Source organism: Natator depressus, chromosome 5, assembly GCF_965152275.1.
Source record: "Natator depressus isolate rNatDep1 chromosome 5, rNatDep2.hap1, whole genome shotgun sequence".
NCBI classification, from domain to species: Eukaryota; Metazoa; Chordata; order Testudines; family Cheloniidae; genus Natator; species Natator depressus.
Genome location: NC_134238.1, coordinates 4,228,710 through 4,248,421, shown reverse-complemented (window position 1 = coordinate 4,248,421; position 19,712 = coordinate 4,228,710). Strand labels below are relative to the sequence as shown.

Genomic DNA, 19,712 nt, shown 5'->3' with positions numbered 1-19,712 from the left:
CTTTTGGAGAAGGAACACGCTGAACAGAAAACCCATTTCCCACCAAAAAGCAGTTTGGGTGGAGAATGTGTGAGCGGCCCCAGTGCGAGGACGGGGGTGGGGGAAGCAGCCAAAGGGAAAGGGGAGGCTGCCATGAGGGGTTCAGCAGAAGGGGTGCTAAGAAAGGAGTGAATAAGCAAGGAGGGGCAGAACTGGGAGGGGTCTTGAAGGGAGGACAAGAAGCCTGAACTAGGCAAGGTGGGGTTCAAAGAGCATTAAATGAGACCAGCAATGGGGAAAAAAACCCATTGGATCTGTGCCCTTTTCTGCTTCTTTGCACCGGATGACGAAGGGCCGGAAGGTTATTTGAAATACGCATATAAATCAATTAAAGGGCAGAGCAACACAGCCCTGACCAACCCAGGAGATGCTGTGGGTCCCGGAGAGCGAGCGAAAAGGCCGCAGCACAAGGATCAAGAGAGTGAACGCTGAGCTGTTGACAGAGAAGGGATGGTCAGGCTCAGTCTATGGGCTCAACTTGCACTGGTGTCAAAGGCTCCATATGCTGGTGCGAGCCGGTGTGTGTCCACACACAAATCCCCTCCCGCTGGGAGAAGTGACTCCAGGTTGCAAACGCAAGTCTAGAGTGGCGGGAGTTAAACTGAGGAGCAGCAGTGTGCACAGTTCAGTCCTTAGGGCACTAGCCTAGCACTTCGGAGACCTAAGCTCAATTGTCTGCTCTGCCACACACTCTCCGTGTGACCTCAGGCAAGACACTAAGCCTCTCTGTGCCTCAGTTTCCCCACCTGTACAATGGGGTTAACAGCACTGCCCACCTCACAGGAGAATTGTGAGGATAAATACATTAAAGACTGTGAGGTGCTCAGATACTGTGGTCATAGGGGCCAGATAAGTACCTAAAATAGATATGTCCTGCTCCAATTTCACTAGGCCCATGCATGCAGCTCTCCCATTACATCCCCTCCGGGGTGTTTACACACAAATGCACACTGCTTCAGTTAAACCAGTTTAGCTTAAGCCCGTTCTTAATTGAGGTCTGGGTAGGTCTACATTACAGCTGCGCAGCTGTGTCATCGTAGCGTAGATGCTTGCTACATGGACAGAAGGGGTTTTTCCATCATTGTAGTTAATCCACCCTGCCGAGAGGCAGTACGTAGGTCAGTGGAAGAATTCTTCCTTTGTCCTAGCTGTGTCTACACCGGGGGTTAAGCCAACTGAACTATGGTGCTCAGGGCATAATGTTTTTGACAGCCCTGAGCGACGTAGCTAGGTCAGTGTAATTTTTAAATGTGGCCCAGCCAAGGTTTAACCAAAACAAGCCTGGTGTAAATTGAAATAAGAGTGCCCACACTGACTTTAGCACCAGCTAAAGTAAATCAATTTAGAATCACTCCTTTGATTAAATAGGTGCAATTTGGTGTGTAGACAGCCCTTAGGCAGAGTCCTTAAAACGCTTTGGGTTTCCATTCCTCTTGGTCGATGTCTATTTAAGTCCGACGTCCAATGGGCCTTTGTTGAAGATTCACCATCCCCTTCCACAAAGGCGGGAACTCCCAAAACACATGGTTTGACACAATGGAGCTGACAACCCTGATATCTCTAGGGGAAAACGCCATTAGAAACCCTCCAAATTCCCAGGCTTTCTTTACCTGTCACAAAGAGACATGCTGGAGACTCCCAGCAGTACCCAGTTAGTGGTGTTTTTAGTCTTTCCTGCTCTGGATGTTCCCCATAGACATAGGGATGGTTTTCAGTTATTAACGACCATGATGGTTCTGGTTTCCAGGCTCCTCGCTGGCTGAGCGCTATGCACCCCCAAGAGGAAACGGGAATTCACTGCTCGTCCAGGCGGAGGCAGCCCGGCTACGGCCTGCAGAAGATTTCTGCTTTGCTTCAGGTTACTTGGCTTTCTCATTAACATGTCACGGGAGTAGTCATAAACAGAACCCTGTCGAGAGAGCGCAAACCCCTCCTCGCCTGACCCCCCCCTTCTCTCTCTGATTAAAGACCAGACTCCGCCATCTCTCCTGGCCTCCTCCCTCCCAGGGTGGCCCCAGTGAGACCAGTGGGCCTGCTGGCTGAGTCAGACTTGACGGCAGCCGCTTACAGATGTGGCCCAAGGACCGGGTCAGCCCATTACTCAATGAGGGGGCGGGGAAACAACAACAAAAAACGTGGAAATGGCAGAAGTGCTAAATGACTTTTTTGTTTCGGTTTTCACCAGAAAGGTTACTAGCGATTAGACGTCTAATATAGTGAATGCCAGTGAAAATGAGGTAGGATCAGAGTCTAAAATAGGGAAAGAACAAGTCACAAACTACTTAGACCAGTTAGATGTCTTCAAGCCACCAGGGCCTGATGAAATGCATCCTAGAATACTCAAGGAGCTGACTGAGGAGATATCTGAACCATTAGTGATTATCTTCAAAAAGTCATGGAAGATGGAAGAGATTCCAGAAGACTGGAAAAGTGCAAATATAGTGCCCATCTATACCAAGGGAAATAAGGAGAACTATGGGGAATTACAGACCAGTTAGCTGGAAAAATAATGGAGCAAATAATTAAGCAAACAATTTGCAAACACCTAGAGGATAATGAGGTGATAAGTAAGAGTTAGCATGGATTTGTCAAGAACAAATTGTGTCAGACCAACCTGAGAGTTTTCTTTGACAGGGTAACAAGCCTTGTGGATGGAGGGAAGCGGTAGATGTGGTATATCTTGACTTTAGTAAAGCTTTTGATACTGTCTCGCATGACCTTCTCATAAACAAACTAGGGAAACACAGCCTAGATGAAGGTACTACAAGGTGGGTGCATAACTGGTTGGAAAATGGTTCCCCGAGAGTCGTTATCAGTGGTTCACAGTCAAGCTGGAAGGTTATATCAAGTAGGGTCCTGCAGAGATCAGTTCTGGGTCTGATTCTGGTCAATATCTTCATCGATGGTTGAGATAATGGCATAGAGAGTACACTTATAAAGTTTGCGGATAATACCAAGCTGGGAAGGGGTTGCAAGCGCTTTGGAGGGTAGGATTAAAATTCAAAATGATCTGGACAAACTGGAGAAATGGTCTGAAGTAAATAGGATGAAACTCAATAAGGACAAATGCAAAGTACTCCACTTAGGAAGGAACAATCAGTTGCACACACACAAAATGGGAAGTGACTGCCTAGGAAGGACTACTGTAGAAAGGGATCTGGGGGTCATAGTGGATCACAAGCTAAATATGAGTCACTGTGTAACACTATTGCAAAAAAAGCAAACATCATTCTGGGATGTATTAGCAGGAGTGTTGTAAGTAAGACACGAGAAGTAATTCTTCCGCTCTACTCCACGCTGATTAGGGCTCTGCTGGAGTATTGTGTCCATTTCTGGGCGCCACATTTCAGGAAAGATGTGGACAAATTGGAGACAGTCCAGAGAAGAGCAACAAAAATGATTAAAGGTGTAGAAAACATGACCTATGAGGGAAGATTGAAAAAATTGGGTTTGTTTATTCTTGTGAAGAGAAGACTGAGAGGGGACATGATACCAGTTTTCAAGTACATAAAAGGTTGTTACAAGGAGGGAGATAAATTGTTCCCCTTAACCTCTGAGGACAGGACAAGAAGCAATGGGCTTAAATTGCAGCAAGGGTGGTTTAGGTTGGACATTAGGAAAAACTGCCTAACAGTAAGGGTAGTTAAGCATTGGAATAAATTGCCTCGGGAGGTTGTGGAATCTCCATCATTGGAGATTTTTAAGAGCAGGTTAGACAAACACCTGTCAGGGATGGTCTAGATAATACTCAGTCCTTCCATGAGTGCAGGGGACTGGACTAGATGACCTCTTGAGCAGACAGGGCTCAGGGAGGCTGGCATTCTGGGCACTGTCATGCCTCACCTGGCTCTGGGCAGGGCTAAACGACAGGGTGGTTACAAGGCAGTGCCCGAGGGTCACGGCTTTGCTACCAGGACTCCCACTGCTGCTACCACCAAGCAGGGCCACCCGGGGCAGGGGGGCAGTTTGCTTCACCCCACGCTCCATTTGAGAGGGCCCCCTAACTGAGCAGCATTGCAGCCTGGCCCGCGGGATTGCAATGCCACTCAGGGTTGGCCTGGTTGCTGCTCCAAGGGACAGGAGCTGCTGCCACGGGGTGAGCGCAGGGCGGGCTCGCAAGGTAGCCATAACCTTGTGACTGCAATGCACCCATAACCTCGGGGACAAGTTGGCTTTGAAGGCCCAATCCTGCGAGGTGCCCTACTCTTCCTAGTTGCTAGCTATTCATGTCCAAGGGCGTGGGAGTTAAGGGTGCTCATCCCTGCGTTTCAGCCCAGCCCCTGGGGCTACGGACACAAAGCAATACATGTTGGGAGTAGCGTGTGCCTCTGGCTCTGATACTTGCTAATCGTTAGCCTTTGAGCTTGTCTACACTGGCATGTCTACACTGGCTTGTGTGGTTGCGGTGCGGCGCTAGGAAAGGACTCTCCCAGTGCTCTAAAAAACCCGCCTCCAAGAGGGGAGTAGCTACTGTCTACACCGGTGCTTTACAGTGCTGAAACTTGCTGCACTCAGGGGGGTGTTTTTTCACACCCCGGAGCTAGAAAGTTGCAGCGCTGTAAAGTGCCAGTGTAGAAAAGCCCTTTGTTTTCAATGCGATAGAGGCAGGCAGCGCACTTTACAGACATGCTCCTTGCTGCAGTACGTGCCAGACCCAATCCTCCAACACCCCAGACAGCGGGAAGAAGGGAAATCCCACTGCAGAGGCTTGGATGGTTTCTCGGGATGTGCTCCTAACACCCCCCGCCCTGTCTTCCAAGCTGCACTGGCCCCTAATGGACCATTTTTCGTAGTGATCCGCCCCTGGAGGTTCCTCTGTCCCCACCTCCCCCAGAAACCCTGGATTCCGCCCGCTCCGAGGTGGGGAGTGCATGACTAGGACCAAGTAACCTCTGCAACCAGGTTGCCTTCTAAAAGCACCAGGCCAAAGCATCCTGGGCAAACGACGATGCAAACTGCCCCTAAGTAGCATCTGTTCCATGAAGCGACGCTGTTAGCAAAGCCACACGACGGTGGCAAATGGAGCTGTACCAATTTCCTCCCCACTTCCCCACCTGCTACTTGCTCAAATGCTCTGCAGATGAACAGCTTTGCCGGGGGGTTGATCTTCGCTTTGGTTTGCCCTGAACCAAGAACTGCAGGGGCTTTGGTAAGCAGACCGAGAGGTTCGTCTCTTTCGCTGTGGCTGCTGCCTTGCGGCTTTGCATGGTGACAGGGCTCAGGGATTCCCAACAGGTATCCAGACACCGGTGGAGCAATTGCTTCTCTGTGATCCCAGCAGGCATAAGTAACAACATAAGAACGGCCACACTGGGTCAGATCAATGGTCAAGCTAGCCCGGTATCCTGTCTGCCGACAGCGGCCAATGTCAGGTGCCCCAGAGGGAATGAACAGAACAGGGCAATCAAGTGATCCAGCCGTATGCCAGCTGCATCAATAGCCCTGCTGAGATTCCCATAATGCAGGGGAGTGGCCTGGCCATTGGGCTGTTGGCTACTTTGGGGTGGGTCTCCGTCTCTGAGACCAGAAATTCCACCCCACGCCCTCCTAGCAATGGGGCAGATGCTTTGAAACACAGCGCTTGGCACGGATCTGCCGTGTTGCCACGTCTCCCAATTGTATTAGAAGTCTCCCGTCATTGGGTGTTTTTCCTAAAGCTCCAGCTTTAGGAGTCATGAGAATAGGGGATGGGGGTGAGGGGGTCTCAGCTTGAGAAATGGTTTCTCTTGCCTGGTAACAAACTGACTATTGAGTATGAGCATCACTGTCCTCTACTGTACAGAGTCAAAACAGCTCGACCATGTGTCACAGGCGTCCCTTTACCTTGAGTGTCAGGACTTAGGCTTTCAGAACCAGGGGCCCTGAGTTCTATTCCCTGCTACTTGGTGGAGCAAAGTGACACTGAAGAGGTTCCCACTCTAAAGCCCTGATCCAGCAAAGCAGTTAAGTGTGCGAATAGTTCCATTGCAGGGCCCATCACCCACGCCCTGCATGCTCCACACTAGGCGGGGGTGACTGATTTTGCTTGTGTGTTGTGCTCCTCTTGGAGGTCTCTCTGGCATGCCATTGTAGTGACAGCACTGCATTATCTGGGTCTTTTTATATAAACGTAGCCTCTCGTGAGTGGGGACTTTAGCAGTGTGGGCAAGTGTGCATGGAAGTGAGCCTAGGAGTTAGCCTATGGATGGTCTGAGTAGGGGTGCGTGTGGGTGTCTACATTCATGCACACATGTGCACTTTCATGCAGACAGGACCTCTGTGTGTGTGTGTCTGCAGATGTGTGTGATCATCTCCATGTGTGAGAGCCAGCGTGCTCGCTGGGATACAGTATGTATGAGTGCAGCGATTGCTGCTGCTGTTGTGAGTTAACTGAAGGAGCCTGTAAAACCAGAAACAGGCTATTAGCAATCCATTAGGGCAGAGTATCCAGTTCCAGCCTAGGTAATCCATTAGAGGAACATCTGAGCGCATTAGGAGAGCTCGCTGGAGGCCAGGACGGGGCCATAAAACAGAGGAGGAAACCATGCTAATCTGGCTTGAATTACCAACTTAAAAGCAGGAGAAAAATAAAGGATACCCTAAATATTGAATGTTTTATATTTAGGAGACAAAATGTGAGGTTCTGCCAAGAGGGGAGAATAAAAAAACCTGTTTCGTCTGCAAATACATCCCATCACTCCCTCCTGGCAGCCGAAAAGGAGCAGCCCAGCTTTCCAGTCCCCTGGCTCTCTGGGGTGAGCTCATCAGGGAGAACTGATTGACACCCATCATGAAATTAACTCTACCTTTGATGGGCCTGTCAGCTTAGAGTGCTGGGGAAGGGACGTGTCCCCATGGAACCCTGCCTTTCGGGAGGCTAGCCCGGGTCCCGCCCCTTCTGCCCGATGCCCCGCCTTTACCCCACCCATTCCATCCCCCCTCACACGCTGGAGCCCCAAGCCCCCACTGCAGCTGGAGGAGCCCCAGCCGAGCTGCTCCAAACACCAGCCCGCTCGCCTCAGCTGTCCAGAGCTCTGGGCAGCCGGCCGATCCACCCCAGCTGCACCGGCCAGCCCAAGCCATTCCTGGCTGCTGGCCGGCCCATGCGCCCACTGGCCCGAGGTGCCCCAGGTCTCCAGCCAGCCTAAGCCCCAAGCTCCGGGCCGCTGGCACAAGCTGAGCCCCCGCTGGCTTCAGGGGAGAGCCGGAGCAAAGGTGGGGCCTTGGGGCAGAACTTGGGTGGGGCCACGGCCTGGGATTGGGGAGGTTTAGCCTCCTCATGCCTATTATACCCGCTGCTCACGTGTGTCCCAGCTCTGTCTTAAGTGCTGCAATGTGCCACGCGTCCACCACACATAACAGCACGCACAGACTCCCGTGTTTCAGTCGAGGGGCAGCCTGGGGCTCCTTCTTTTAGCACACTGGTAATACTTCACATGCTTAGAGGATTGAGTTCAACCTCACAGCAGTCTGGGGGTGAGGGATGAGATAGCAGCAGAAAGCAGCCTGGCTTGAGTCACATCTCAGACTGAGTGCGCAGGGTTGGCAATTCGGGAGCGCCGCCGGCCCCAATCTCACTACTTGTGTAAACTAAGCTATTTGGATGTGAAGTCACACAGGTTCTGATGCGGAGTCACTCAGGTTCTCATACCTGCTTTAACTCCATCCTGTCCCTGCCCTGTGGCTAGAGACCTTCACTTGTTGCTACATGAAACATAATGTTAGCCTTTAAATTCCGGCAGCACAGGCCCCAGCCACACAGTGCTGTAACCAGCCCCTCCTCTATCTGCCCATCCAGGGTGCTGGGTATCAGGGGGGCCTCAGGGCAGATTGAGGGTGAATCCTTGGAGTCCTGCACTGGAGAGGGCCCCATAGCGATCCGGAGGTGGGACACAGCTAATTGCTGGTGGCCAGCTGTCTGAGTGGGGAGCAGTCAGCAGCTGACTGTCACCAGTTGCCAGGATGCTTCCGGGGGGGGGGCACGTCTGAGCCAGCCCCTCCTCTCTTCAGATGTGTGGGACAAGGGTAGGTCTCTGGCCTGTACGAGGAGGGTGAGATCCCATTGGGAAGGCCCTGACCTGCTGCATAACCTGAAGTGAGTCAGCAGCTCCCTGCGTCTGACTCTCCCCATCTGTAAAATGGGCACTTGGACACTTTGGGCGGCGCTCTGGGGCCTGGGGGTGAAAAGCGCCCAGGACACAGCCAGTCCGTTCCCGTTGATGCCTTTGGGGCAGCATTTTAGAGCGGTCTGTGCAAATCACCCCAGCACAGCAAAGCCTGAGGCCAAACTCTGTGCGCAAAGCGGGCAGTAGGGGAAGGAGCCCTTTGCTCTCGGGCGGCCATCGGACCCACTTCAGGGGGAGGGGGAATTGCTTTTGCTGCCAACAAATGATGCACGCACGCAGAGTCTGAATGCACGTTCCTGTCTACTGCCAGTCACTCCAGCGGCCCTCTTGCGACCTGCCGCTCAGCCAGCCAGTCCAGGTGGTTCTTGCAGTTCTGCGGCTGTGTGCCCGGAGGCTGCTGCCCCCCAGGAATCCCTCTCTTCACCCTGGGAACGTTTAATGAGTTGGCCTGCTCCCATCTCCACCTCGGCACATCCCTGCACCCTGCTGGGTGACAGCCCCGGGGCACAAAGCAAGGCTGGGTGGGGGATGCAACCTACGTAGGTGGCAGGAAGAAGTTCCATTAGCCGACTCCTGTGTATGCAAGGGGTTTAACATGAGGTATGGGGGTAAGTGCGTGTGGGGCAGGGGGAAAACGAAGAAGGGGCCAAGAATGGTGGGGTTGGGCATATGTACCCGCATATGATTTCATTGCTTCTTGTGGCTGCTGGCAAAGTTCCATCTTTCTCCACCTGGCCTCCTTTTTATTAACCTGCCGGGACACTTTGTGATGGACGTTCCCGCGGTCAGCAGTCAGGTCATGTATAATGGCCTTGCCATGTGGGGAGCTGAGCGCAGGAGGGCTCCTTGTGCTTGCACCGATAGCTCGTTGCACCCCTGTGTCAGCCAAACAGCCTGTCAGGGCAGCTTGGAGACCCGCATGGCTTGGGATGCACCTCCCCTTCCCGGAATATGCCCTAGTCCAGTGTACTGGTCCCTAGACTCCCATAGGGAGGGGAAGGGCTCAGGCCACCTGGGAAAGACACAGTATGCAACAGAGAAGGGACCTGTCTGTGACACTTTACACTCATTAACCATTTCCATGCCAGTCAACACCTGCTCGTCCCCTTCAGGCTGTGGGCAGAGGAACGGCCTCTCATTCGGTGCCCAGCTTCCCTTCTCGGCAAATGAAACCTCAGAGCCTCTTGTTCAACTGCTGCACAGCACCCGGCCGAACTGGTCACAGTGCGAGTGACATCCCGGCACGGCACCAGGAGCTCAGAGCCGCCTCTTGCCTGTCATCAGTGCAGGCTTGGCACATGTGGTGGCCTCATCTCAGACACGCTGGTCGCTGGCCAGCAGTGTGCCAGGACTGGCATAGCAGGACTTGCTGCTGGTCAGGATTAAGATGCATTGGCAGAGCTGTGTGGGTGGGATTGTGGTGCATTGACAAAGCTGTGGCGGGGGTGGGAGGAGGGGATGCCCAGGGCTCTGTGTGTATGTGTGTATGTGGGGGTATCCCTGGACTGGACTGGCAGGGAGGCAGGGTGTGGGTTGGGACTGTGGTGGATAAGCAAAGCTGTGTGTGTGTTGGGGGGAGTCCAGGGCTGGACTGGCAGGAAGTGCTGCAGCTGTGAATTCAAGTGGCTTGAAAGAGCTGTGTAGGGAATCTTGCATGGCCCTGCAGTGCTACCCCCGTCTGACTTTAAAGAGCTGATTGAATTAATCACTGCAAATAATTCACCTGATGAACAGCGGCATTTTCATTCAGCTTATTCACAAATCGTATTTTTCATTCTCCAGCTGGCTTGACAGACAGTCTAATAATGAGCCCAGGACCTTCGTCGGCAAATGTTGGCTGTCAGTCACTGAGCAAATTATTCCCAAACACACTTTTGCATTATTTGACCCGCTCCAGCGACTGGTGTCACGTCACTCACAATTAGGTTTTGGGTTTTTTTAAATATATAAACAAGCAATACAGAAGAATGATGCAGCCACAGCATGAGTGATGGCAGAGAGGAAAAAAGCCCGGAACATCAGCAGTTCTGGATCAGGCACCTTGGTTCTTAAAACAGGAATGCCAAGCCATGCAATATGGAGCAAAGGATTGTTTTCATCTACATCTCCACTCCCACATGCAATGGGGAATCATCTCCAGATTGCAGCGATGAATCACATTGGGGTGTTACACTGGGGACTGACTGTTTCTTGGGGCTTGTATTTTTACTGAGACTTCTCATCTAACATATTGAGATAGACCCACTCGCCTTGGTATTTGAGCACCATACAGTTTTTAATGAGTTTAGCCTCATGGGCCCCCTGTGAAGTACAGGGTGTGCTTATCCCCATTGTGGCACACAGAGAGGTTAAGTGACTTGCCTAATGTCACACAGGAAGTCGGTGGCGGAGCAGGGGCTTGAACCAAAGTTTCCCACATCTGAGGCTAGCATCCCTAGCCACGGGACCATCCTTCCGCTCTTAACATAGTTTCAAATGCCAGCAATCATATTTAACAGACTCCAGGAGGCTGAAAAACTGCCAAGTCCCCTTTTCTCTTGAGGCACAGCATAAAACGACCGGCACTCAGGCACACAATCAGACCGAGCGGGCCGGCCTATCTTGAGAGCTCATAGTGAGACAGACATAGCCACCCTGACCCAAGGAGCTGTAGGCAGCAGGATTGCTGCTGTCACTGGTGTGGACAGGCAGGTTACTCCCATCCCAAAACAAGACAGATGAAAGATCATCTGATTGCTCATGTCATTCCTGCAAGGAGCCAAAAGAACAGAGCTGGTCAGAAAAGCACTGTCTGCAATTGTTTTGTTTGAAACTTCTCCTGGGTCTTCTGATTTTTGGCCAAGTGAAACCAAATTTTGCATTTCAAACACAAATTTTTTGTTTGTTTATGAAAGTGTTCAAAAACCTAAAAAAACATATTTTTATTTGTAGGTTTTATTTGTCAGGCTCCCCTCCCCTCTTCACCCCCCTGCTTTCCAGTGGGAAAATGGGTGGGGTAAAGAGAAAGAAAAGGGGACAAAAATTCCCCCCCAAAGCCAAGAATTTCTTGATTTTCAAAAAAAGAAACAAAAATTTCAATTGGGAACAAAACTACACATTTTCACCTGGTCAAAAAATAAGAAAACACCTAAGGACCCAAAAATTTGACACAGAAATTTTCTTTGCCTTCAAAAGATCTTTTTTCATCAAAAAAGCCTGTGTGACAAAGAAACATGGACCAGCTCTACAAACGTATCTGAAATGCACGTCTACCACCAAGCTGTTGGTCTCGCTCTGTTTGCCAGTGAGCTAATAATCTCCCCATCGCACAGCCCACCACCAAACATCGCCCTAATTGGGATTATAGTCAGCTAGTCTCAGAAGAGAAGACAAAGGTTGAACGGACCATGGAGACTCACAAATGCTGTTACCCGTGCTATTCCAGGTCTTCTAGCTAACAGTGGACTTCTGTCCTAAGAGCCTCACTGACAACTTTCTTTAAAAAACAAAAACAAAAACAAGAAATAAAAGTAAAACTACGATAATGTCAAGGCACAGGCGGAGTCCCTGACAGTACAGTGTGCTCTGGCACAAGGTATTTTTTATCTCTGGTTTGGAGTCTAACATGGCAGAGCGCATTTAAATGCGGTGACATTTACACTTCAAATGGCTCTTACGTCTCAGCAGGCAAGCTTTATGTAGAACATATGTATGGAAAATAGAGACTGGCCCCATATTACAGTGCAGAGTGGGGGAGTGGTTTGAAGGTGGAATGGGGACTTGAAAGGGACGCCAGCTCTTGGTTGCGTTTGCTGGGCCTGACATGAAGGAAAGAATCAAACGTGCGTTTTCTGCAAGCTGGTTACCAGGCAGTAACCGCGCCTTCACAGCAATAAAGCCCCTTCCCGTTCCCGAGCACCTCCTGTCCGAGGTCCTTCCCAAGCCATAGGCCCATTCTGAGGCATTTAGTGTCCCCCTTAACTCCACTCACTTCACAGCAGGTAAGGAGGGGCTGCAGGCTTGGGCCTCACAACCCAACAACCCCCTAGCCTTCCCCCCACCACCTGGCCCTCAGTGAAGGCGATTGAGAGGTCACTCACATGTTGCCACTGGTCAAGGATGAGGGGGCGATACCTCAAGAAGAATTTGAGCGGAAAGGACTCGGGGTCAGGCCAAGAGGAAGGGTTCTGCCACCTCACTTCGAGCCTCCGGGGGTTGTTGGATACTGGCTTGGCCACCACGTTCTCTGGAGGGTCCGGCTTTACTGGAATAATACAGAAAGGTCTTTTTACACCTTATACTCTTAGTCCATTCTCATGCTATTTCACAATACAGGGCTGGGGTAGCTCCACTCCAGGTACAAACACACCGCAGGTAACTTCCTCCCATGGTACATTTTGCCACTCACAAAATATCAGCTAGATGTGCAACATGGCCACGTAGCTTCTAGACTCCGCCTTATACTTTGTGGCTATGTTGCAATATGTTTTATGAAGCATACAGTAAATATGTGGAATAGCAGATGCTTTTCCCTGTACAGATTAGAAGCAACAGGTACTACATCGAGGAGGGTCACACAGACAGATAGATGTACAGGGGTGATAGATAGATAGACAGACAGACATTGTACTTGAGGACTAGGTGAGATGAGGTGACTGGTAATGAGTTATAGACACTTGTATGGTACACTTCTAAGCCGTCTGTGCTCAATCCTGACCCCAAACCATCACTTTCAAGGGGATGACCCAGGAGGTCCCTTCCAGTCTGACATCCTATGTTCCTATGAAATCAAAGGGCCAGAGCTGGTGCTCGTTACTCAGCCGAGCTGACTTCAAGGAGAGTTTGGCCTGAATAAGAATTGAGTAAAAGCCTCAGAATTTGGTCTTTGACTTTGATGAAGATTTAGGCTTCAGAAGGACTGAGAACATAGGATTCAACCCAGGTCAGTTACTGACTCTTCATGATCACCCAGAGCACAAGTCCCTTCTGTTTTACCTTCTTCCCCCAACTTTCAGCCTCTTCCCCTTTGGCTCTAGTTTGGGGTATTGGAATATTTGCTCACCTACTTCAGAGGCGTTTTGAGTGAGGAGTAATTAGCTGAGGTTTGTAAAGTGCTTTGAAGCTGAAGACATATTAGGGTATCGATAGCAAATCAATCATTACTATACTTAGAGACAGGCCATTTTCTTCTTGGGGAATGGGGCGGTGTCCCACCAAGCATTGTTGAACTGAACTCCCAACTTCTAAAACTTTTAATTTGCTTTAGCAAGTCTATGAAAGGCCAAGGTCAGTGTGAGGGCATTAGTGTGCTGCACTATTTCATGTTAAGAACATAACATAAGAACGGCCACACTGGGTCAGACCAAAGGTCCATCTAGCCCAGGATCCTGTCTTCTGACAGTGGCCAGTGCCAGGTGCCCCAGAGGGAATGAACAGAACCGGTAATCATCAAGTGATCCATCCCCTTTTGCCCATTCCCAGCTTCTGGCAAACAGAGTCTAGGGACACCATCACTGCCCATCCTGGCTAATAACCATTGATGAACCTGTCCTCCATGAACTTATCTAGTTCTTTTTTGAACCCTGCTATGGTCTTGGCCTTCACAACATCCTCTGGCAAGGAGTTCCACAGGTTGACTGTGCGTTGTATGAAGAAATATTTCCTTTTATTTGTTTTGAACCTGATGCTTATGTTCTGTGGTAATTAACAGCGTGTTAATTATTGAACAGGTGAGAAGCCCAGAAGTTGCAGGGCGCCTAAACCTAGCTGTGTGTTCTGTCTCTCCATTCATGCTTATACTCTCCTGGGGAGCTGGTTAGATAGATATGCCCCAGAACCTGGCAGCCGGACACATCCAGATTGCAAAATAAACCCTGCCTGAGAAAGCTGTGTGCTCCTGTCTGTGCACCAGTGTGAGCCCTTCCAAACCAAACAGGTGAGCGAATCCCTCCGGTTCTGCTCTCAGCTCAAGGGCAGTGATGCCAGAACAATTCATTGGGCTACACGATCTCTTTCTCTCACTGCAGCATCGCAAACAGGCACCAGCCGTCTATAGCTGCACGGAGATGGAGCAGGGTGGGAGGTGGTTCGACAACGCACTTTCACAATGGGAGAGCAATTCTATCGTCTCCGGGTAAGTGGGGACTGGCCCAGAGCCCACTGACGCCAATACAAAGATGGCCTCTGACTCCACTGGGCTTTGCCTCAGTCTCAGGGAGCAAGCCTGTGCAGGAGGTATCAACACACCAATTATGGAGATGGCTTCCTGGCCTGTGGTACACAAGAGGCCAGGCCAATAATGGCTATCTGGCCTTCAGTATCTGCAGATGACATGACTTCCACCACCACTCTGAATACACCCCCTGGCCAATCATCTCCATGGCAACTGACTGGCCAGGTGACGATCAGTGACTAGGATTCACAAATTGGGACTCAGCAGCAGAGGGACACCTGGAGCCGAGGACCCTGTTCAACCAGAGCCTCCTCAGCCTCTCTCAGTCCCAGATCCTCTCTCTGCACACGTCTGATGAACAGCGGGCCTCATGCAGCTATGCCCTCTGAGCCCCACGATCCCAGGGGAGCTGCTGAGGTGACGGGCTCCCTCCAACCCCATGCAGTATTGGGGTTCAGGCTCGGGAGGGGACCTCCCTTTCTGCTCCGTCTCTGCCATGCTCACGACCCCGCTAGCCGACAGTCCGGTGCCTCCCTAGCCTGGAACTGGAGAGGGAGCCCCTCGCACCAGGGCGCTGGAAGTTTAGTGTGAGGGAGGATGGGGCTTTCAGGGTAGCTCTTGGCCATGCAGCACTCCGCCAGAGGGGCGGAGGACCCCACGAGGCTTTTGAATAAAACTCAAGCTGAGTGTAACGTGTCTGTCTGTCTCGTCTCCAGCAGCCTCTGGAGGAGTCCACCACCCTAGCCCTGGCTGCTGTTGGACAGTTCCACAATCTGCAGCCTGGTTCTCTCTGTCGACAGGAAGAAGCTTGGACAGGATGAGCCTAGGTTTGTAACTAGAGTGCCCTGGCTTCCTCTGGATGCCTCCAACGGTTACTCCTCTGCTTCCTACCACAGGACTTTGGCCAGTGGTGATTCCTGTGGACAATGGTACAACCACACACAAAAGGCGGGTGGCCAAAGGACTCACAAGGCCAATAGATCATGCCCTTTATCCAAAAGTGTTATGGAGGAGTCACTGGGTGGCGCTGTTATACGCAGTCTTTTTCTGAGTTCTTTTTCTGAGCATGCAAGTGCTGTTCAGCCTTTGAAGTCATGCTGCTTGTTGTTAGTTTTGTGATGTGATTACTTTTGGGTGGGAGCTGTAGCCAGCAGCAAGGGAGTTCGGTCTCTGCTCTCTAACTAGAGTCAGTTCTTGGGGGGCTGAGATTCCTGGAAGAAGGGGTTGCCTGTGGGCTGCTTATGACCACCACTGTTCCAGGACTGGTGAATATAGTGTAAATAAATGAAGTTACACTAAGAAATTACCCAGACTCCTCATCTAACCGTCCCGCAAGGCCCAGATATCTGCTACTGCTGGGTAGAGGGACAGCAGCAGCATAAGATACCTGTCTAGTTAATGAGCAACTTCTGTATTGTGATTGTTGTTATTATCTGCTGGGCCCTGGCAATGTGCGTGGTGCTGTACTGGACACGACACAGAGACAGCCCCTGCCCTGAGGTGCTTGCAACATAGCTGCGAAGGCAGGATGCACTGGGGAACCCAGGGGAAGGAAGAACTGGGGGCTGGTTATTCTTTGCGTAGCGAGTTCCCGTCCAGCAGGCCCAGCAGGAGGCATGAGTGGGAAGGAGTGCCTCGAGTGCAGGAGGGCGGTACCTGAGCGAGCAGGGATGGGGAGGGCCTTTGATGCAGAGAGGATGGCGGGGGACCAGTCATGGGAATGGCAGACAGAGACACAGGGGATCTTGAGCCTGCATCCTTGAGCCACAACTTCCCTCTCCCGTCGCTTCACCCATCTTGCCTGCCGCTGCATCAATTCACTGGCTGCCTCTTAAACTTCTCATCCCAGCCTTCCAGGCCCCACATCGCTCGGCCGACACCTCAGGCCCCGTCTCCTTCGATGGCGCCCCCGCCACAATGCCAGCTTGGACACCTGTTCAGCCCCTTCTCTCACCAGCGTCCTCCCTCCCTCCCGGATGGAGCGCCCTGCCTCAACCCGCCACCTCCCTCGCCTCCCCTGGAACCTCACTGCTGCTGTCCTGCCTACGAGCCGCGAAGGGGGGGGGTCCGGGAGAGGAAAAGATGAGGTCACGAGGCAGATGTGCACATGCCTGGGAGAATGACTGACCGATCCCAGCAGGGGCACCTCCTGCGCTCCCCTTATCTCTCTGTTCAGCACGTCACATGTTGCATCGTGTCAGGTTCGGGGGGGTTAGAAAATGGTCTTGGCCTGTCTGGCCGACAGCTGGAAAGATGCGATCCTACGGGCCTGATGCTGCCAGGTGCTGAGCATCCTCAACTCCCCCATGACTTTCCTTATAAGGTTTTATCCACTGGGGAGGAGGTGGGGTGTTATAGCCAGGTGACGTGTGCAAATGCATGTGCTTTTTGGGGGTCACTTTTGAGGCACAATCACCCCATTTGGTAGCAGGCCAGCTGGGGAGGGGGGACAATTATTATCAGGCCTGATTTCCCTCTGGTGGCTTTGCCTTTTATCAACAAGCAGCAGGGGGAGGATTTGTCGGGTCTGTGCAGTCCTGAGCTACTCCAGATGGCTGTGTAATTCCTTCTCTTGCTTTGAATCCCGGGGCTTGGGGTGGACATCGGCTTCCATTAAAAGGGCCTTTGAGTCCAAACACATACGGAAAAGTATAAATCCAGCCTGGCTCTGTGGACTTTGTGGATTTGGTTTGCAAAACAAAAATCTGTGTTGCTGAACGAATGCAGATGATTTCAAAATCCAGCTTAACATCAAGTCTGCGAGGAGCCTTGGGGATGAAAGGCGCTGGGCTGGGTGAATGTGAGATATTGCGACAGGGGAAACTTTCAAACCCTCCAACTTAAATCCATTCACTTTGCAGGTGTTTCTCCTTTGCTGTGTTTGCTAAGGACCCAAACACTCAGGGCCAAACTCTCTCCTGGTGTCATGCTCCGAGCCAAATCCTGCTGTCATTTGTAAAGCCAGAGTAACTTCGTCAAATAGACGGACAAGGACTCGGATACTGGGGTGAAGATCGGTGCACATGTGCTTCAGATGGGCTGACAGCTGGATACGTGACCCCTTGGGTTTACACCAGCATAACTGAGGGCAGACTATGGCCCCAGATGTCAGTGAAGCTGCACCAGGGATGGGCTTGGCTCTTTGTGGATGGAACGAGAGTCCCAGTGTAAGAACAAATACCAAAATAGTATCAGTGGGTGGAACAAATCCATCCATTTTGTCAGAGATTTGGTTACGAGCCATTCGCATGTGGAGCAGCCCTTTGAACTAAACTTTTTTCCCAAGCAAAATGGAGGTATAAAATGAAAGTTATACTGGTATAAGGTAAAGTGTGAATTTAAAGTGAGATAGTTCTACTGGTGTAACCCTCTGAGGACACTCATTCTCGTATAAGATAATGTTGCTTGGGAAGTGGTTTAAGACAGAAAAAAGCTACTTTTATACTGGAGATTTCTGGGAGAGAATCTTCTGGCTCTGAGCAGCAGCAGACTCAGTCCTTGAGTGGGTCTGCACGTTTGTGGTCAGCAGAGAGTCTGCAAACGGCGCTCCAGTGTGTTTAGAAAACAGTGCTCCCAACCCTGAGGTCCTTGTTCGGTTCTCCCCAAATCAGTGGGAGTTTTGCCCGAATAAGGATTGCTTAAAAATGGAGTCAGGCTCTCAGGATTTGTGTGAAGAACAACAGCATCCCCAATCTGCAAAATGGTGTGACAAACTGGGCTGTTTCCGCCATGTTCTCATCACAGATTTTCAGGTCAGAAAGGACCATTGTGATCATCCTGTATAGCACAGGTCACAGAACCTCACCCAGTGGTTTCTGCTTTGAGCCTAGCAGCTTGTGGTCAAACTGAAGAATATCCTCAGCTCACTGACTCTTCCCAGCTCTGGTTATCTAGGCTCCTGTGTGTCACCTCGCTAACACCAGAATATACGTTCATTCTGATTGTGCACTGAGGGGCCAGCTAGTTTCACGGAACATTTGTATCCTGGTCTCAGTGAGAGATGGTTCAGGGAGAAGAAATTATTCAGCTAGTGGGAGTTTTACCTTTGTTTCCAGTGGGACCAGGGCTCGGCCAATGCCGGATACTATGACCGCAGCTAGCATTGCTACCTTTGTTTGTTTTGTCCATCTTAGGGTGGAAGCTCTTTGGAGCAGGAAAAACGGCTTAATTTAGTGTTGAAAAGTGCCGTGTCCATTTGCAGCTACGTATAAATCAGTGTCACAGTTCTAGCTTCTCTGGAATATACCAGCTGGTTTGTCTGATGGAAAATCCTTCATCTCCAATCAACTAATAACTTCCCAGAGAGATTCCAATGTGCAAGGCAGCCAGTCCTGAAAACCTTGTTTCCATCTGCACCACCACAGAGGAGGAACCTATTAACTAGCACAGGGGAGCCTACAGAAGTTTGGAACATCCTGGAAGACAGCAGTAAAGGGCAAGAAGGGGCAAACTTTGAAAGTCTAACAGATGCCAGCTTCAGATCAAGTGTAAAGTCTACAGCATAACTGCTTCCTATCATGCTGTATACATTCTCCAGCTTTGTAACTGGGTTAGATCTGTTCTCAGGATTTCACTGAGGAGATCTGCTATCTAGCGCTCAAATACTACAGTGAGGGGGCCCCGACAGACAGACAGACAGGCAGACAGGGCAGGGGTTGAGGAGGACAGAGTTCAGTTCTGGGCACCCCCTTGCCAAAAAGCTATTGACAAGCTGAAGGGAGTTTAGCAAAGAGCAACAGAAATGACTGGGAGATCTGCAGGGATTGCTGTAGGAAGAACAAAAGGCATTCTTTTATACACATTAAATCAACCAACTGATCCGCTAAGAGGACTCAGCCTCGGCTCATGACCAATTTGCAAGCAGTAAAAAACACAAAAAGAAAATATAGCAAGCACTGTAGAGTAACAGGGTGAAATGAAGGATTTGCCTACCCAAGAAAGTTATACTGGGATAAGGTAAAGTGTGAATTTAAACTGAGATAGTTCTACTGGTGTAACCCTCTGAGGACACTCATTCTCGTATAAGATAATGTTGCTTGGGAAGTGGTTTCAGACAGAAAAAAGCTACTTTTATCCTGGAATAAGCGTGTCCCCAAAGGAAGTTATACTGGTATAACTATAGCTGTTTAATTACACTGGTAGAACAAGTGGGAACCCCTACCACGTCGATCTTTTATAATTAGATTGCACAAAACAATAACAAATGTATCATAGGGGACAAGCCTGCATTGTTCTCCATAGGGATGGGCTGGATTGAACCCTATGGGGACATACGAACCACATGGTAACCATTTAGGTTGTAGAAAAGATTGACCTTTCTAACTGACCAGGAGCATTCTTGCTAGCACTCAAACAAGTAGATATCAAACAGGGGTTCTGTGATTTTTGCAAAGACTTTGCCATGTTTATGGAGGTAC

General features: G+C 50.6%; 1 protein-coding gene across 5 annotated transcripts in view; it reads right to left on the bottom strand.

The window, feature by feature from the left end:
* The window catches only part of CNTFR (ciliary neurotrophic factor receptor), a 439,486-nt gene that overhangs the window by 32,863 nt on the left and 386,911 nt on the right, over positions 1-19,712 (bottom strand). For all 5 annotated transcript variants that reach the window (XM_074952259.1, XM_074952258.1, XM_074952261.1 and 2 more), the window contains one exon: positions 12,224-12,387. In XM_074952259.1, coding sequence (XP_074808360.1) covers positions 12,224-12,387 — 164 coding nt within the window. The remainder of the gene's footprint in view (positions 1-12,223; positions 12,388-19,712) is intronic.